We start from the raw sequence: 21010 nt of genomic DNA, 5'->3' as shown, positions 1-21010 counted from the left end.
TTCACCAGTATGATGCTGTTTGAATGTCCAAGTTGATATTTGGACATGATAATCAATAATCACAGTGTGAGACAAGGCACCACACAGGTTGGAGTCTGACAGGTGCACCCCATGACCAATTAAAGCGCTAAGCGACTGGTAAGAAATGATCAATTATTGGCAGATGGTTTACTGTGGTTTTGACACTCTGTCACTCACTGAAAATGTTAGCCAAGCACATAACTTGCTCAACACACCAATCAAGGTCCACTCTGGTGATATCATCTTGACTTGACATTCAATCAGCACCATCAGATTTGGTCAACCTTTGTCATGTTAACAGGTTTCAAGGTGACAGAGGAAATCTTTGAAGAGGCACACAGGCTTGACCTCTACTGTAATACAACCAATGTCACTCCTGTGCTGCTCGCTGGGTGTAAATGTTTCATCAATAGTTTGCTTTTTCTTCCTTTGTGTCACTGATGTAAGCACTATGCTAAGCTGCTTGAAAGTGAAAGACACCTTGGCAATGGGGATTTTGCTTTTTGAGCTGTTTATTTTCCTGCACAGTTGCGTCGAGCAGCTGCACAGAAAACAGAGACATACCTGGTTTCAGAGACAGTGAACATAGATCAAAAGCATGTTCTGCTTAGAGAAGACAAGCATGCCAGCTTTATTCCGCACTGCCAGGTTTCAGTAAAGCAGAAAGCACTTGAAAGCTCCACAACAGGGCCGGGAGCTCTGCAATGATAGTATCTCAAACCCCACCGCTGATAAACAAATCATTTTAAATGGTATTTTTGCAAGACGTATGAATTTTGATCACCTTTGCTCTCGCAGCCGAAGAGCACTCGGTTGGTGATAGATGTAATCCTTTTTCCAACAATGTCAATAGCTGCAAAGAATTAATATCAGGACAGACCTTCAGTGAGGTGAATCAATGCGAGACAATTCCATGCTCCACCTCACCAACAGCATCGGAGTTTATCTCACCGTTTAGCTCACTCTTTGATCTCCTCATTGCTTACATAAAACAATCATAGACCTTGATTAATATGTTTATGCTCACAAGGACCAAATCGCTCCACGTTTTCTAAGAAAATAGCTAATAATTGTAATTGTAGTAATAGTAATTGTTCCTGCTTCATTGACTTTCATGGTTATTCACTACTGCAAATAGGGTAGAAATCCTCCCTTTGGAGGGTATGGCCATGGCTGTAGAGATTACAGAGAACTAAGAGGCCAATGAAACCTTTAAGAGTCATAACTACTCAAGGTGTTAAAGGGTCATCTGTTTTAGTTTTGGAGTAGCTGATCTTAATATGCTAAATGTGCTGTCTTGGTTATTTCCTTCATTGTCTTATCCCATTTACTTTTTTATATAACATGACAAAAGACATAGATTTAGGTAGATGGTGGTAAATAGGACAGAATTTACAGACATTATGGCAAAACATTATGGGATGTTACAAGCTAAACTCACTCAGTAACAAGATGAATAAAAAATTATAATCATACAAGTAATGGGAGGTGAGAGCAAGCTGGGTTTCTTGTTGTAATTTTGTAATGTGATTTACTGTTAGATATCCATAATGGATAGGGACTCCTACATCCTCCTGATGCAATAATGCAATGCTAAAGATGTTGTTAATGACATGGTTTACTGAATGCATTTCTGCTTAGGCCAGTTAGTGAGAGATCCAGGTGAAGTGGGGTCAAGTGATTTAAGAGGTAAAGGGTTATTTTGTAAGGTGATTGTTATTGTCACTGCTGTCTTGAGGTCAAATAATAGGACGCTTGATCCAAATTATCCTTCTGTAAAGCAGAAGTAACAAAATGAACGGAAATATATAGGACTGCCAGTTATCTTCCTTCTCGAGTGATCTATTGACTACTTTCTGATTATTCAGTTCACATTGTATTGCCAAATATGATCTGTGAGAAAATGTAATTACGACCTGGATAATGTTGTTTTCAAGAGAACAAGTGCTACATTTATTTACTGCATTGGTTCACTGTTGACATAATATTTAACCAAGACAATGATCTTTTCCTAACCTTAACCAAGTGTGTGTGCTTTCCGCAACTTGACTAAAACATTTATCTACTGCTAACTGTTTAAGCAATTAAACAAAATATCATTTGCAAAATATCACCACCTAACAACACCTTTTAACAATGGAAGTGTCTAGATTGTTGCAAAACTTTATGATTCCTCAATCTGATATGGTATGGTATGAGAATTTTGATCAATAAAAATGATACACCTAGTGTATAAAACAGCAGGTAGCTGTCATGTGTATGTGTGTTAGTTTATCTGCTTAAAACGTGTGTGTCTTTAATTGCTTGTGTACTGTACAGCAGTACAGCATGCTGGTGTGGTGTACTGTCATGTGTAGACTGCGCATGTGGCTCCAGTTAATGTGAATGTGAGCCTCCCCAGAACATCTGTCAAAGATTAGCAGTAAAGTGAAATAGGCAGTTCCTGTTCATACGTTCCAAAATAATCTGGCAGTAATTTTCCCAGTGAAGGATGAAAAGGGGGAGGGTTTATAGGTCAGAAACACGACACAAACCCAGCTCTGTCTAGGCATGTGTCTTGTGTTTTACAAGATGCAAGTGACAAAAGGCCCATACAGAATGATACGTGGATAGCTTGGAATTATGGGTGTGGCAGAAAGCAGGAGGAAAATGAAAAAACTGTCCAACAAAGACACTGTGACCTTTATTTTCTACCTTGCATGTCTTGGGCTGCTATAAAAATACAGCTGACCTCGACCCTCTGCTAGTAGGAAAAAAAGCACTTACTCTACAAAGCAGGCACACTTTCACCTACAAACACTCTTATTTCAAGCATGGCATCCAGCTTGCTGCGACAGAATAGAAAGACCTTCTGACTAAAAGCACCATAATCAATGAAACATGAAGAATCCCTCAGGTACAGAAGGAGGACGGCTTGTTATTCAGGGAAGCACGCTGTCATTCAAAGGCTGTGCACACCAGGGTAAAGTGCTTGGAAGGCAAATCAGTGTTTGTTAATGATATGGGTCAATTGTTTTGAGGACGGCTGGACCTCTGTACTCATCTGTAGGCCTCTTCAGTCACCCTTGGTAGAGGTTTTGTATTCCAATCTGCTCTGCCCTTGCTGATCCATTCAGATTTGCCACTTTTGCTTTGAGTAATACAATCCTCTCTTGATGGAAATCTGTTTACACTTTGTTCTGCATGTCAAATAGCTGACATTGTAGGTGGAAAGGAAGTCATTTCACTATCTGGAGCAATGCACTGCTAGCTTTTTGCTATTTTTCCTCAACAGCTGCAGATATACTGTGCTGCATGTCCTACAGCTTGAATGCAGTATGAACTGGATATTGATCCCTGGGTACATACTATGTGTTCTGTGATGCTTTGCATTGTCTCATTGGTCAGACTGTGTGAGAATATGTTGAAAGTGTTAGTATGCCTTAACCACAATCATCAAATAAACTTTGTGTAAATGCATTGCACTTGCCAATTGAGGTGACACAGAAAGTCATTTCAAACTTTATGCTTCTACAATGTGAGATGAAGGTGACTTCAATGCACTGTGCAAAGCTCCACACCTAACTGACAAATGCTTCAAATATCCTGCAAACTCAGATCCCACAGAACAGATCTGCCAAATTCATCACATGATCTCAAAGAACAAATATTTTTGAAGCTGAGAATATGAAAACACGCATAGGGGATGCCACGTGATAATGCTGAAGAATAATGTGAGCCAAAAGGAGATCAAAACGAAGCCTTAATGTATGGTAACTAGACGTCAAATATCGAAATGTCTCTGGGTTTGTAGGAATGTCAGAAGTCTGTGCCTGGGTGTGTGTGTGGGAGTGTGATTCAGGCGCAAACACATCAAGATGTCACTTCATAACCTCTGGCTCAGGAGGCTCCTGTCATCTTCACATTTCAGAGATCCTCTGCCTACCCCGGCAGACATGCTAAATATAGAATAGGGACAGAATTTCTGTTTGGAACCACTGCTCTCTTTATCTACATCTAACACTAGCATGCGTGCATAGACACTGCCATATTCTCACTGTTAGACACAAACAGTATACACATGCATGTAGACACACATGCATCAACTCACACACACTAATGTTAAGACCGTACTGTATTCCCATGATTATTCACATTGCATTCTCTTACAGACAGATGCTCAAGCATAAGACTCCAATGTAAGGGTGCAGGGTTGGGATAGAAAGGCTGCTCATTCTTTCCAATTACATTTCTGTCAAGTGACTTACACTATGTTATTACTTCTTGGACAGTCATTTTCAAATCCCCTCATTCAGAATCATTTAATCCTGGCACAAGGACAGATAGGCAATCCATCACTAGTCCCTTTTACCTGGCCAAATCTACCACTGCACCATGAGTTACTTTATTTGACCTTGTTCTGTTTCTTACTTTGTATCAGCAGAGTTACTGAAGGGAGCTACAGAACTCTCTGTGGCAATTAATTGTGCTACTTATCTGTAATGTGAACAGTGGATATTACATCTCCAACAGATATTAAATTAAGGATGTCTCATGACTTGCGAGGCTAAAGCCAAATAAAAAGGAAATGAGCCTCTATTAATGACTATTGATTCTTTTATAATAAAACAGCCACTTCCTCTCTTTACTTGGCCTTGGTGTTGATCTTGAATTAATAAAGGCTATAAGTTAAGGAAAATGTCCTTCAGTCTGGCACAGCAGAGCAGCCTAGCCTGAAAAGCTACATACATCTCCTTGCTCTTTTGGCTGACTGGCAGATATTTTTGTTCTCGCATGAGAGATGCATGACCCAGGTTGCAGCTGTACTGGACATTCAGCGTAATATCATTTTTCAGCTGCATGAATTGTTTTATGCAGTCATATCTTGTGACATGACAGAGGAAGGAGAGAATTCCTCACCATGGCAACAAGAAGTCATTTAATACTGTTGGCACAGGCTGATGGTTATTTTAAGAAAAGCGTATTGTTATTATTTTTATTAGGGGAATAAATTGTTGTGTAATTTAATGTCTAATGTTTTCACCTCACCATTGCCGACTCCACTGTGCCAGCTAGGAACTGGTTGTGTTTTTATCATCATCATCATCATCATCATCATCATCATCAGGGCATTGGTATCTAGATAATCTTAGTGTTTAGCTTGAAGAAGACCGATGAACTAAACTAAAAAATGTCTTGGACTGCAGTGTCCAATGCCGAGTCAGCTCCTTTAGTTAAACCAAGGATCAGTAACCATCACCACTGAGCACATACTCTGGATTCACTGGTAGACCAATGTAACCCCTAACAAGTCAGCATGTATGCAGGACCATGGAATATGTCAATTTTTCCATTTTCTGCGCTGCTTATCTTATTCATATTATGGGGGAATGTAGCCTTTCCCAGAATGCATTGAGCAGGGGGCAGGGTACTTTCCCCGAGAGGTCATCACAGTATGGAAGTAACTGAATAATGGGAGTTGAAGATAACAAACTCTTAAGGTATTCACAAGCCTACAGCACAAGCCACATCAAGCATAAGCAAATAACATCAGTTGTTTGTCTAAACTAATCAAATGAAAAAATAAATGCATGCTAGTGATTTCTCTCGACACTGCAGTATGGACAGCAAGTACAGGAGGCTAGAGCACGGCTTCTGGACTCAAACCAGAGCAAATGAGCTACTTGGTCTTGAGTACATTATTCCTCATATGACCACTCTTAAATACTCTTACTTTAACTCAGGGGTTTCCAAACTTTTTCATACTAATCAGTCCAGAGACACTGCAGACTGTAAACTCCAGTTACATCCAACTAGGGAAATTTGAGGGGTTTTTGTTCCTTCTCACTGCAGGTGATGAGACAGTAGTGGTGAGTGTGAAACTGCTTACTCGAAGTCATTTTTACACACTGTTTCACAGTGCTACAGTAACTTCCAGTCAGTGGAGTCACAGTGGAATTAAAAAAGCCTCCATTTAACTCTGCACCTGGAATCTCCTCCAGGCTCTAAGCATATTACTGTAATATCAGTAATAACAGCAGCAATGGTAGTAAGAAGAGCAGTGTTGGTATTAGTATCACTAGTAGTGGTGATAACATTAATTACTGTCATGGCTGATAGAAAAATTTGTGATCATAAGAAACTAACATTTTCAATCAACCCTTTAATGTTTAACTTTCCAAAGAAAAACAAAGGTTTCATGTCAAATTGGGCCAAAAAATAAGAAACAGCATATGAAAAATACCAAACCCTGTAGGGTCTTAGTGGTTTCTGTACGTGGAACATTACAAATGATGGTGAAAAGTGGTTTTAAAAAAGCATTTTGTTTATCTGCAGCCAGCGCGCCTTTGAAAAATTGGTTTCAGTACATGCACATAGGTACATGGTCGATAGAATCTGGACGGCAGATTTAAAGGGAGGGGTCAGGTGAACTTTTACCCCCTTTAATTTTTCCTTTTGCGAGCTCCCCCAAACAAAGCAGCCTGTGATTATGAAATCAAGGGGTACTTGTGCTTTTCCATTTTATCAAAGACATGTAAATATAAATAACGAGATCTTAACAATTGCGCAAGTGCTACAAAAATAAAGGGAAAAATATTCTGACATCATCCTAAATCGGGGCTGAAAACATTTGCCAGATGTGTTGTTACTGACGTGTTCCAACAATAAAATTGTACACCCAAATAAATCTTTGTAAATCTAGTAAGGACAGACATCAGTGTCCACATCCTCAGTGACAAATGACAGACGAACACACTCCGCTGCTTTTTAAATTAATTAATTATCCTTTAAGGGAATGGGAAGTGACTTACCCAGAAACAAAGAGCGAAATATTGCAGACATCACGGCTGGAAATCCCATATGCAACGGAGCTGGAAACAATGCGCTCAGACTGCCTTCAAATTCATTCGGCTGACCTAAGTGCAGGCACAACGAAGCGGCACCATCAGCGAAATGAGGAGCAAAATCAGAGATAAATAAATCTTCATTGAGCATATGAGTCCAAGGACATCATATGTTGCACGCGCCCGACATATCTAAGCCTCCCGAGAAGAAGGAGAAACGTGGCTTTTTCTCTTCATCGTCATTTTCATCGCAGGCTACTTGGCGTCAAATCAAAGTTCCCCGGCTGTCTGGCTCTGGCGTGGGACGTGTTGTCTCAGGGTCCCCTCCGTATCCTACTCAGCAGTCTCTCCTCCTTTCCTCCTCCGCTGCACAAAATGCCAGAGAAGAGGAGGAGGAGGAGGAGGGCGAATAGGTGGATGATGAGGGGATGCTGAAGGATGGAGACCTCTAGAGTCTGAAGTTCTCTTACACAGCCCGAGCATCCTGCAACAAACACTGTGCGGCTGGTTGGGAGGGTGTGGGTCCTCTTGTTAGGCGTTGCGGGCATGAGGGAGCTGATTTCTTTAATAAGAACGGAATTAAAGTTGACTTTGAGGAAGATTATGTAATGAGCTAATAGTCTTATTTACATACAATTACATACAGGGTTTAAAGTGATAAGTTCATTATTCACTGAATTTCGTCTTCTCTGTATTTCTTTTGGCTAAAACAATTAGTTACTTAATCAATTAATCGATTAATCAATCACTTGATCACTGATTAATCATTTAAATCATTTTTCTACCAAAACTGCCAAAACTTCTCTTGTAATTGCAATTTGATGACATCACTCTGGGCTTTAGTGAACTGTGGTTTTTAACATTTTATAGGCCAAGCTATAGACATACATTATTATTCACTGATCCATCAAAACAATAATCATTAGATTAATCAATAATGAACATAACTGTTATTTGCAGCCCCATCAAGACTCTATAGTAATTAGCTTTAGTTATTTATGTTTTTTAAAATATTTTTTAAAATTAATTTGGACTGTCAGGCTAACTGAGAAGAAACAAAATGAGCAGTATGTTTAAAATTCAAAAGCATGATACATTTTCTTGGCTATTTATATTTTGCAGGCTGTGATGACGCATGCTCGTGATCAAAGGCAGTTTAAACATCTGTTTTGAACCAGAAGGCATATTTTTGTTCGCTTACCATTTTTTATTTGTCCAGCAGCTTCTCAATCTTAGGATTATTCTATCAATCTTTTCAAAACTGCCACACCAGATTTATCCCTTCACTGGCTTTGCGTAGGATATTTTACAAGAGCAGCATGGTCTAAGTTAGGTAAACAAACAGCAAAAAGGGGGGGTTGCTGCTGTGTACTGACAAATTAATCCCCCTCTTCTGTGTCTCAACAATCTACAGATATAACAAAAGGATTTTCACTCGCCCGGTGGCCCCTCTGCTCTCTCTTGCGATCCCTTTCCCCCTCAAGTGGCCTACTCTTCAGCACCAGCCTCCTTCCATTCCTTTCCGTTCCAATAAGTAGATAGCTTGAAACAATGTCTCACATGCGCAAGTAGACATGCACACACATCCAGTCTCTGTCTCTCCTTTTCTTTCACAATGCAAACGCACAGACACAAAGAAACACATGCAGACAGTGAACAGTTGATGAGACACAGAGGGTGCATCAAATACAAAAACACAATTCCAGATGTTACAAGAGGCAGATACGACACGGTAAAGTGGTGTCCTCAGTCTCATGTGGTCAGGCATTTTGTTTATAATAACGCTCAACATTTTTTTTTTTTCCTTTGCTCATGTTGCTCTGTTTTTCGTTGTGTTTCCAACTGAATATTAAAGGTCACAGCCTCATTGCAACTCATCTCTGTAGAAGTGTGTATTCACAGAAGTCAGCTATAACACAGTGCAGTAAAGTACAAAAGCAAAAACCACTCTCAACTGTTGCAATATCAGCTGTCAAATGATGATGGATGGCTGGTTGTAACGGACATGTTTGCCCCTGAAATCACTACAGTCCAGATACAAACACTTGATTGAAAAAAGCACCTGATAGCCAAAATATATTACATCACTGTTCAATTTTCCCCCCAGATATTTCTACGCAAAGGTGAGATCTAGAGGCAGGGCAGACCATGCAGCTGCAAAATGCATCATGCAACAATGAGGTTATCATGATTGCTCCTTTAAAAGATGACCTCACTTGTGTATAAATGAATGAGACCACTATGAGAGATGAGGGCACATCCATTGTTGATTGTAGTGATTGTGCGATAGGTTACTTCTTGCACACAGTGTAGATAGTGCCATGGGAGGCAACCTGTCTGTGTTTGGTGGCTTGGCCTTGGTGCATGATATAGCACCCCAATGCAGATGGCCTCACAGATGGTTGATATTTATACCACAGGGCCTTGAAAAGTCACTAGTGTGGAAACTGCTCTTTCTCCCTGATTAGTTTCACATCACCCAGAGCACAGCAATCTCCACACACCCATTTCTCACTGCACTGAGAACATATGACCAGTTGTGAAATTTATTGTAAGACATTAGGAGAAATGCATGATATTGTTTTAAAATAAAACATCATTTGCCATGTGGCCTGCCCCCTTTTTGAGGTGATGATGATGATGTGTTGGGACTCTCCTCCCCTCTTTTTCTTTTTAGCGCATGAAAATGTAATCCTCCTAAGTGCAAGGTCCATGATTTTTTAAAAATCTTCCAGACTCAACACGGCTTGCATTTTAGCTAGGAGCACTCTTGACTTATGTACTTTAAGTGAATTTGTAATTTAAGTCGGAGCAACAAGACGCGCCTCGGACCTCCTGGCAGAGACAGAGCGCTTCTGCAAGACTGGTCCCATCCGCCAGAACAGCTGTATCTCCCTCATCATGACATCACGGGAATGTGTTAGTGTTTTGTTGACGCATGGACGACACCCTGAAAACACACACGAGCACGCCCGGGATGCCAGGCTTTGGTCACCTCTTTCTCCTGACCTCAGGGAATGAGAGAAGTGGATAGTTAAAAGGATTCTTGAGTAACACTATGGATGTGGAGAAAAAAAAAAGCCTCTTTTGTTTAGGCCTCTCTATTTTTAGCGATCAGTGTGATGCTTCGCTGTTAGTGTTTCACGGCTCACAGATCCTTTATAATTTAATGAGGGAGAGGGTGGCCCTCTGAGATTTATGGCGAGCATCTCAAGGCAGCACTGGCCACTCGGCTTATTGATCCAAATCAGATGTTTGTTTATGCGTCAGTAAAGCTCTTTTCCTCCTGTGCCATACCAAGCCCACCTCAGGAACGTTCAAATTATCAACTTCTTCTTAAGCCAATAAAACAAATGTACTCCAGGTCAGTGCTCATTATTTTAGCCTCTCCTTATACATGCAGCAGATCCTGACAGCCAGTCAGAGATGTGTACCAGCAGTGCTGTAAAGTGTAGAGATGGTTGTAAAGAGACTACTAACAAGTGTACATTTTTTGTTACATAATTATATTTTACAGTGTCTATGATCGTGCAGTACTTAGATGAAAAGATTTTAACTAAATTCCAAAAATTTAACTTATCAGTACCACAGATTAGATATGAACTGTGATAAAGGACAAGGAGCTAATACCCATCTTAAACCACTTCCTGTTCCACATTTCTGTGAGCACACTTGTCTCCTTGTACTGTAAAGCCCAGTGAGTTCAAAAGTAGATGTTCCTCCTCAATTTATTTATGAGCCTTTCACAGGAAACATGAGGCAGGGAGGGATAGAGCTTAAAAACATGTTATCATGCTCTAATTAAAGGGGAGGCAGATGACGGAATCACATCCAGGAACCCAACAGCAAACTCAGTTTTATTTGACATCTGTTAGTTTGGTCTGTAGGTAAATGAATGTGCCGAGTGGGAATGATTGAATGAATGAATGAATGAATGAATTCATCAAGAAAAGCAAGAGCAAACAGCTGAATAAACCAAACATGCATGATGGTGTCATTTGAAAGAGGGAAATAAGACAGATGGTTGTTTATTTTAAATCGCATGACTCTGGCTTTGGGAAAGGTAATAATGTTAAATTGTAGCCCGCTCCAATCCAGGATAAACAGATCAATCACTTCTGAATATAATTTCCACCACATTGCATGCTGCATTAGAATTTGTTTTCCTCAACACTGGAATTTTCCACACCAGCGGATACAGGAAAATGCTGCATCCTGCCTGTCTCTAGAAACCACCTGAAAAGAAAAATCCAGTAAATGTTTAATTAGAGGAGGTCTATTGGTCTATTTAGACATGTTTTTCCATTAGTAAAAGGTATAATAGAACACCACACTGTCACCATGAAGGTGTCATCGGTAAGTTGAGAACTGAAATCCTGCAATTTCATGTGAGTCTCACCAAGTATTTCATTTTTACCACCTTAATCACATTTTATGACCTTTTTAAAATAAAAATATATAATCTCTAAAGCTTGTCCTGACAGAAAAACTATTTATTTGTAAACTAATTTGAGCATTATTACCATGATCTACTAATAAGAGGAATACAACCCAAGCATAAATTCAATCCTCAGTGACTCACTTTGTTCCCAAAAGCACCTTTTCTGCTCTTTTATGGCCCCATTATTCCATGGGAGCATTCTTTTCTGACAAATAAGCTCATACAAATGAGAAACTGTGGAGTTGTATAACTCAACCCCTCCAACCACAGTTAACTGACTTATGTAAAATGAGAAAACAGTCTTTATGCTCATTACCAGGACATCTGAGTAGCCTTTGTGGGGAGCTTAGGATACCACATTGAACCAAGCAAATTAGCTGATTAGCCTCAGATTTAAACGTAAATTGAATGCCTTCTTTGTCATTGATCGCTTTCCCTCTTCAGGTTTATTGACACAGGATGGAGAGCTTGCGAGTCCGTTTTTGTTTAGCAAACAAACAAGGCCAGCTTGATTGTGGAATAAGCGGAGGGGAGGGGTGGGCAGGTGGAGTGCTAAGAGCATTTGTTTGATTTGGCTGATTTTGAAATTCCTGTCGCTCCCCCCTCCCCCTTGTCCAATCCTAACTGTGACTATTACTACTGCTGCCCTCTCCTTGATGAAGTGCTCTCCATCCTGGTCATTGGGGAGTGAGTGATGTGAACCATATGGTGGCGAGGAGCTGGCGTAAATCAGCAGACGCTTTGCATCATACTGTATGTCAGGTGTGGGTGTAGCTGGGAGGCATCCATCTTCAGCATGTCTCTATTCATCACTTGAGGAAATGACCAAGCTGTTGGTAAACACTTTGAGAGTAACACCACTGGGCATATTTAAGAATTAACCTCAGTTTCACATACTATATCAATACCACTGGGGAAACATTTACTTAAGTAGTGGTATTTAAATCTGCACCCAATGAAAACTGAGGCACAATTCTGCACATTAAGACACCACGACTTGTAATTCCACTAGTGAAAGGCAGCTGTGCAAACGGATAGCGTGTGTGTGTGTGTGTGTGTGTTAAAAGGTGAAGATTTCTTCTTGATGTCAAGGGGCTTTTGAACAAACCTGTTCCATTTGTCTTTTAAATGACTGAGGGATGCTTCTCTATCCCCTTATGCTCTCTTGGCCAGTAGAGCCTGCAAGGTCAAATGTGTGATTGTATTTTTGAAAGGGTTGTTTGTAGCAAATGATTTGTCACTTAGCTAAGGCCAAAAGGACATTTTTCAGTATGTTGATGTAAAATGATCTCATATGGAGAGAGACCAAAAAAAAAGCATAAAAATTATGCTCTGGTGAAGGTATTCAGATCATTTATGGAAGTAGAGGGAAATATATGTACTATAAAAAGTGTCCATTTACACTTAAAGAGCATTATTATTATTTTTTTTAAATCAACAATAGTAGTAAGAAGAAGAGAGAATGACCACAGACTCTGCAGTTCCCCTTAGCTCTGTGGAGCTTTGTGGTCGCTATCTACTATTTTGATTTTCATGCAACTTAACTGTTTGGGCCATTTACACCACGACTTTATGCTACCTGTCCAATACCAAGCAGTAGACAGACATGATTAGCAAGTAGCTGGTAAACATAATGAAGGAATTTGCAGCTCAATAACAAGATATTTCCCACAGGAGTTGGTGGAAAGCAAAACTGAGCTAAAAGGAGAGTGACTGTTGGATTCAGGAGGATACAGACATGACCGCAAATTACTTTGCCTCACATCGGTTAGATGTTTTCCAGCTTATTAACCAAACCAATTATTGCTGTATTAAGTGGCTGGGCATTTTGTTTATAAGTCAGCATTGAGGAATGACTGGCTAGCAGCTACAGTGCAATAACACATGCACATTAGTTTGTCCTTTTGGCTATTTGCTTCTACAGTATGAGGACACTAAACTCCTGTCTGATAAAGACATGGCCAAAGCCAAGCCAAAAAAATAATAAAAAATAAAATTAAAAAAAGACAGAAAAAGAAATAAATAAAGTAGGGACACATAGAGCCAAAGGATAAAATGAGCTGTGGGTTTTTTTTTTATACTAGACATAAAAAATGATTTAGGATTATGTTGTGCAAGAGATGGAAAAAAACACAAATCATTTTCCAAAAGAAAAAACTATATTGGTCACAGACAATTCCATGCCCCGAGCTGGGGACTATTCTAAAGCCCAGGCAATTTTCTAGAGCAACTATGGGCTGAGGCGTGACTGATGCAGTGACCAGTGAAGCAAGATCATTTCTTTGACAAGCCCTACCAAGACAGAATGACAAGAAATGAAAAGTTCAGCACAAAGCAATGATACCCTTATTGGGCAACATGGACCATGTGATGCACACTCACATACATCTGACTGTGCAGGGATTTCTTTTGATACAGATGATCAAGAGGCTCCTATGTGCCTCACTGAGCTTTGGTTACTCTGATGAAATATCAGTGATGCTCCATAAATATCTTTCCTTCTCAAAAGTTAAAGGAGAAACACATTCCTCTCTGCACTGACATTGTCTCATCACAGCGATCAAACAATTAGAAGACTTTGCTTTTGGAGAAATGCCAAAGGTTGCTAGCAGACTAAAACCATATCCCAAAACACACACACACACACACACACACACAGACATGCACACACTTGACCCCCTCTATCTGAGCACTGATATGTGTGCTGTTTGGGCTACTTAGCATTCTCAGTAGGAAGCTGCTAATCACACTGAGGAGATTTTAGGACCATCTGCAGGCGACCAGGATTTCCACACTTACAAAAATCAATCAATTGATCTGTCCATTCATAGGGTGTCGAAACTGGTGTTTGGTTCTGCATGATTTCCTGACTTAAGCTCTGACAAGCAACAGCTGAATTAGCATGCACATGCACACACTAAAAATGAGATGGTTTGTAACATGATCACAGATAAAAGAAAAAAAAAAAAAACAGATATGAGAAGGTGAAAATATATGATCAAGAAGAGTTCTCTTTTCAGTTCTCATTTTCACAATGGGAAAACAAACAGTTCTGAATGACTGACATTGTCTACCAACTCACATCAAATCTGTTTTTGTTGATGGATGGGATGATATAGCAACAGATTATCAAAAACAAAGCAACAAACCATACGGATAAAAAGTTCATTCCTGGTTATCACCATTTCGATTTATCACCTTTCTGGCTGTGGACACAAGCCTCAATCTCTGTCCTGACCTTTCAGGACTGGGTACAGGTTTCATTTATCAGCAAAGTTAGAAAAAAAGATATCTCTACAGATCACTCCTTCTTTCTAATGAAAGCACAACAGTTAGCGCCAGCATTCTGGTTTTATCCAAGCCAGCCATTTGGGGTAAATCAAATAAGATCAGTTTAATGCCTTAGAGGTGCTACTCCAATGTCTGTCTTGATTCTCTGCCTCCTTCCTCACAGACAAGTTTATTCATGGTCTTCCTAATTTGTCCTGATGGGATCTTGCTGTGCACACACACAGTCACAGCTTGGATGGGACAACTCATGATGAAAGTAGTTCCATATAAGACTAACATAAGCTAGAGAAAGGAGGCACAAGTAACCTCTTACCTCCTGGGAAGGCTTGCCTGCATATGAGGTGGCGAGCCCAGCCCTGCATGTGTGGTTTCCAATAACGTAGGTAATGAATATTATAATGGAGGTTCAGTCTGCCTCATATGTCAATCATGTTTGAATCAGGTAAAGTGGCACATTCTGTGGAAACGATCACGCTTGAGTAGATGCAAATGCTCCAGAGACATGGACAGAAGAAACACAATCAAATGCAGCTACAAGTCCCGGGTCCTCTGGGATGCCCTGCAGCTAACTCTAAATAGAGATTGCTTCAACCTCTTGCTACAAAAATAGTCTAACTGTGCTATTTTCATTTATTCAAATGCACAAAGCACATAAATAGGCCTAACACAGAACTCGTTGAATTTTACATGCAGTAACTTTTCTAGAGATCTTTCTCAAAACAATATGAGGTTATTTATTTCAAAATGAGATATTTAGCATGAATTTGAAAAATACTGCATAAAAAGACTGTCCTCCTGTCAAAATGTGCAAGCAGGCTATTGTGGCCGAAAGGGTATTGTGACAGAGTTATGTTTTACAGTTAGGCAATGTCTAGCAGCTCTGGTAATTATGCCAGGAGCAAAGGAGGAAGTCTGGTGATGCTGTATGTAGAGCAACATACATACAAGATGGATTTACAAACTACAGGACTGATAGACACAGGTGCTGCTGCTGGTGAAGCTTTGAAACAGCAGTAATTTTTAACTGTGTAACACTAAATTACAATAATATTGATGACTTTTTTTTGCTTCTGCTATTGAGTAACTGGTAAACACTGCTTCTATCATGACACAGTGTGTTCAGCTATCTTGCGTAGCTAGCTGTATATTTGGAACATGCTGAACACAGTAAATAATGCTGGAGAATCAGGTTCTGCTGTTGACTTGTCTGAGAGGTACAGTATATTCAGGCTAATAACAGCTGCCGTTCTTTGTGAAATGTAAAATGTATGTAAAAACTGAATGTAAAAACTTTCCAGACTTTCCAGACTCACCAGTTGAACCTTCAGGCAGTAGATATTTCAGATGAAAATAATAAAAAAAAGCTTTTCAGTGCAATACTGCTGAAAGCGTCATATGTTGTTTATTTATATGTTGTTTGTTCCTGATACATATTATTATTTCTTTATTGTCAGGGAATGTATCCTAAGAGCTAATCAGCTAGCATTAGCCACCTTCTTGTTTTGGGACATAATTAATTGATTGGCAGGTGATAGGCAAGGGGAGCTGTGCAATTATTATATATATATATATATATATATATATATATATATAAATTATGAGAACTAATCAAAAACATGGGCTCTGAGGATGACAATATGCAGCACAATAGATTGAATCTTTCCAAACCTGACAAACACAGATGGCTTCATCATATAATCAACATTAGCCAAGTGGTAAATGTTAATCTCTTGAATCTCATATTTTTGTTTGTTTGTTGTGGATTAAGATGTAAAATCTGTCAGTGCCAAATAAGAAATGAAGGGTGCACTGGCTGATATGCATCCAAATTAGATTTCAATTGTATTTATTGCCATTAGCCATGTATAATTGAACAGCACATTTTGACGTGAGTGTCAATGGAGCCGACCAGGATTTTACATTTCAGTGGTTTCAAGCTTCATGAAAGACTGGTGCAAGTTAAGACACAGTGAATGAACTGTCCTTAGGCAGAGACTTAACATATCCATGGTCTTAAGTGGTATTTGTCTAAATATTTCTCTAAGAAAGCACTTAGGTCGTCTGGACTGATACGTAAATCTGAATGACAAGTCATTTTTTCTTTTTAATTCTTGGTGAGCCAACATCTTGTAAACCAATGCAAATTTCAACAACATGACACCACATTACACTGAAAAACTGCAGTTATGATGTGTCAGATGCATAACACTGCAGTTTGGTCAGACATAGCTTAGCAGAGATATGATTGTATCTTGCATCAGCGCTTGAGATTGGAGGTTCTGTGTACTTGAAACTGCTGTTTACTTACCAGTGAAATACAGCCTGTGACACATTCTCACATATAATGAGCTTGGACACCGAACTGGGGTTTTATAAGAAACAAATTACAACCTAGCATGCAGCTGTCACTTTGCTTTAGTCTGGAGGGCCACCCACTAAATATCACCTAGCTCATTACTGTACCGAGTGATATGGCTGCTGCACATGAAAAAAAATCTATTCTAGAGGTATTTCTAATAAGGACACACTGTGATGTATCACAGATAAATCCTGGTCTGTATTCACATCATATTCCAGGATGTGTGTGTTTTGATTTGGTAGCTAAATCAGTGTGTTGTTCACTGCAGTATATCCACTTAATAGTATTCACTATTAATATATTACACTGGTATAGTAAGTGTCAGGCTTAATGCTACTCTCTTGTATAAAATGGTGAAAGTCAGTTTTACTGAATGTACACTCACAAGATAAGGTTAAACAAGGTATTTTTTTCTACACGACATGCCTCATGGGGATAGTTGCCATTTATGCATGACTGAACTGGTCTGCACCACGTAGGGTCAGCTGCTGAGCTGTAGGTGGATAACAGGACTGTATTTAATGCTTCTAACGCATGTATTCATTAAATAAGCTAAACAAGGAACTTAAGTGAATTAAAAGCAAAATGTTTTCCAGGTCCGCTCCAGTGGGTGTGTTCACTTGCACCGCAATCCACTTTGATCTTACTCCAACACTGTGAGCACTTGCTGCCGTTTCACTGCAAACACAAATTGTGGATTCTGACTCACATAACACTGACTGATTTGTGGCCCCACAAAATGAACTTATTGGGCCGATGCCAGCTGTGCAGCCTCTCTGTCTTCTCATTCTGTCACTTCCTCTCTCGTTTTCCATCTACAGTCTTTCATAACCTTCATCCTCTCTTTCTGTGCTCTTTCTCTGTGGGTGATGACATTCACCGCTATGGTGTGTGTAATAGCTGAGGTTGACTCTACAGGCCCACAGTCTTGATAAAATCTCTGGTTAGTGCCAAAGGAAATTAACATAAGCATTATTTTTTTACCACTTTGATTCTCCAACCACCAACTCAAATGAGACAGAAGCTCAGAAGCTACAGCTTCCTTTATGCTAGCATGGAGTTCATAATCAGATGTATAAAAGTGGGAACACATCAGGCTATGCATGAATTGTTGACTGCGGTCATAGCTTTAAAAATGGAACAAGAAAATAATGTGTGCTGAGTTTGGTTCACATCCTGCATGCGGTAGCCTTGGCAACACTGATAACTTCAGCATTGAGCACGGGTGGTGGAATGACCTCTGCACTGTCAAAATATAAAAGATAAGAAAATGCCATATGGCTGTCATAATTATACCTGTCACATTACATACCAAAAAGACTCTCTGGAAGCAGAACAGTTAAATCATGTTTTTTTTTTTTTTTTTAAACAGATGAATGGGCAGAATAGAGGAGCAGTTCCACTGTTCTGTTACACTCTAGGTCTGGAATGACAGCTCACAAATTGGATATTTTTAGAGGATGATATTATCACAAAGTCATATCACTCTCATGTCTTTCTCTTCAAAAGTGTCCCAGAAACAATATGATCAAGGCAATCAAGAGATTATCTAATCTGATGATTTTTAAAGTGGCTGATAACACTTCTGCTCTGTGCATCTGAGGTAAGCAGCTGAAACAGGGCAAAGGAAGGAAAAAGAGTTTAGCTTTTTTCCTCCACCTGTTTCTTCTCTTTTGGCAGGATGGAAAGGGATAGTTAGGGGTCAAAGAAAAAAAAACTGAATGGAAAGAGAGAAGTGTTTTGTAATTTTAGGAGGGAGAGAAGGAAATGATAGTCAAACAAAACTGTGAAGACAAATATTTGAGTAGAGAGTGGGAGAGCACACGTGTGAGAGAGGAACACAGAGAAAGAGTGAGTGAGTGAGTGAGAGAGTGAGAGAGAGAGGGAGAGAGAGAGAGAGCTGCTTCTGTGGCTGCTCTCAGCTTGTGGTGCTTGCATAGTGGAAGAGGAGGGGTTCTCTTGCCTGCATTAGCACTGCAATGTCAGTGAGGACTAGTGTATATCACTGACTATATGAATGGATTTTTGCATAGCTCCTGCACAAACTTATTTAAAAGCTCAGCTATGCAGTTCATTAATTGGCTGCTAGCCGAGTCAAATTAAAAGATGTGAGATAAATCTTCTAAAAATAGACCCTACACAAATCTGTGATACCCTTAATGTACGTCTCACTGTTGTATTTCCTTTTTCTCTATAGTCAACTTCTGCATCTACTCGTCTGTTACCAAGTGGGAGGTAAAAGAGGTGGAAGAGCTCTGTGATTTATCAGTACATAGGCATGGAGGTGGAGAGGGAGTTGAAAGAGGGGGCAATGCACTGATGCCCAGCCAGCACATGGTACAATTTGCAGCGGTGCAAGAGAGCGCACAGCGTGCTCAAATATGACGAAAAAAAGGAAAAAAGTGGGAAGGAAAAGACGGATCAAGGCCAAGCACCAGCTGTTAAAAATAGCTGCCCTCCCTGGCATTTTTCTATACCTTCCAGCAGATCTCCACCTAATAATAGCAAATATACACACATAGCTCAGGGCCACTGCAAACAGAGTGGGGCGAGGCGGACTGGCACGCCTGGAGGATAGATGTGCTAGGTTATGGTAATGCTTTTGGAAGACAAGCTTCCTCCTCAGGACATACTGCTCACTTCAACCCAGTCCCTTAGCCCTGTTTAATGAGCTCCAACAGACAGAAATGAAGTACATGGAGAGGAAGTGGAAGGCAAAGATGGTATGGTGATGTATCACTTGCTTGTCCACAGCAAACAAGAATCATTTCCAGACATGCCATAAAACACACGCACAGTAAGAATTCACCTTGAGCCTGGTTGAATACCACACATAGAAAAAAGCCTTTAAGAGGAAAGCATCACATGCTTCGGGTCACTTAACTGTGTGAAAGTCCAATACAATGACTCTAATTATATCCATTCCATGGTACCACTACAGTGGCAATGTCATGGTCAAGTAGATAAGGCTGTGAGTGAGTAGTCCAACAAATGATGGATGCTTCTCTCCACAATGGTGTAACACTAAATAGGTCTTTTAAATTCATTAAATACTTCCCTTACTTTGGATAAGCCCGTGCAGGCCAGAACCATTATACTTGCAGATCACTCTGGCAAAGCGCAGACTGAAACTCATTCCCAGAGATTTTACATATCTGGCCACTGTGGCGGAATATCCTCTGTCACTTGCTGTTTGTGATTGGTGAATACACAATGTGTGTTTTCCCCTGGCATGCAAAACAACTGGGGAAAATATCAGAACATTGCATGGACATGAGAGTTGTGCTTGAAGGAGCACACTTTTTTTTCCTGGCTGAACCATTTTGGGGATGCTCGTTGAACTGAGAGTGGCTTTTGTGTGATTCAGCAAACAAATTACTCAAAATGTGACAGAAGAAAAAAAAAACAAAAACGGCAAAACCTCCTGTGCACATAAAAAATGGAAGAGCTCAGACAAATGGTGTGGGCTCCTGCACCACTTGAGGGGAGGGGGCATCATTCAAGCACGGCAGATGAAATTCAGAGGCAATGGAAAACAAACACAGCCAGTTGTCTGCAATATGATTTCTAATTTGCTGTTGCAATGTAAGAGTGATACTGTTTCAAAGTAAACCATCTGAAGGTGTAAATTGGATGCGCAGTGTAACAGGGACTCTGTTGTTAACATGTGGGTCACACTTTTCCCTACCAGTGCCTCCACTAAAATGTCTGATAGCACTCCTCGAAGCAAGATGGCATACATTTACTGAACAGAATGACATTAGTGTGTGTATGTTACCATGAGCAGGTGTGAACCAAATAGCATAATTAAGTGTAGTAAATAATGAATTTTCTCAATGTGCTACTATGAGATCATTCAGAGAACACCTCATGAATAAACTTACACTACTAGCAGAGGATTGTTTTGGGGAGTTCTGGGCTTTATTAGCTGTAAAATTACAAAAACACATTTTGTCTCCTGATGGCGTCAAACTATTAGTGCTAGTTACAACAATTTCTGTCATAAAATGCATTTTACAGCTATATACCTGATATCCCATTACAGGTGTAATTGCCTATAATTTGTGACGTGTA

At 39.9% G+C, this 21010-nt stretch overlaps 1 protein-coding gene across 1 annotated transcript in view; it reads right to left on the bottom strand.

The window, feature by feature from the left end:
• Positions 1 to 7284, bottom strand: part of clmpb (CXADR like membrane protein b) — a 64827-nt gene extending 57543 nt beyond the window's left edge. Inside the window, exon 1 of the mRNA XM_018698949.2 lies at positions 6813 to 7284. Coding sequence (XP_018554465.1) covers positions 6813 to 6996 — 184 coding nt within the window. The 5' untranslated portion in view covers positions 6997 to 7284. The remainder of the gene's footprint in view (positions 1 to 6812) is intronic.
• Between the last annotated feature and the right edge of the window lie 13726 nt (positions 7285 to 21010).

The sequence above is a fragment of the Lates calcarifer genome, linkage group LG21 (genome assembly GCF_001640805.2).
Source record: "Lates calcarifer isolate ASB-BC8 linkage group LG21, TLL_Latcal_v3, whole genome shotgun sequence".
NCBI lineage: Eukaryota > Metazoa > Chordata > Actinopteri > Centropomidae > Lates > Lates calcarifer.
Note: the sequence above shows the minus strand (reverse complement) of the source record. Positions and strands in the feature narration are given on the sequence as shown.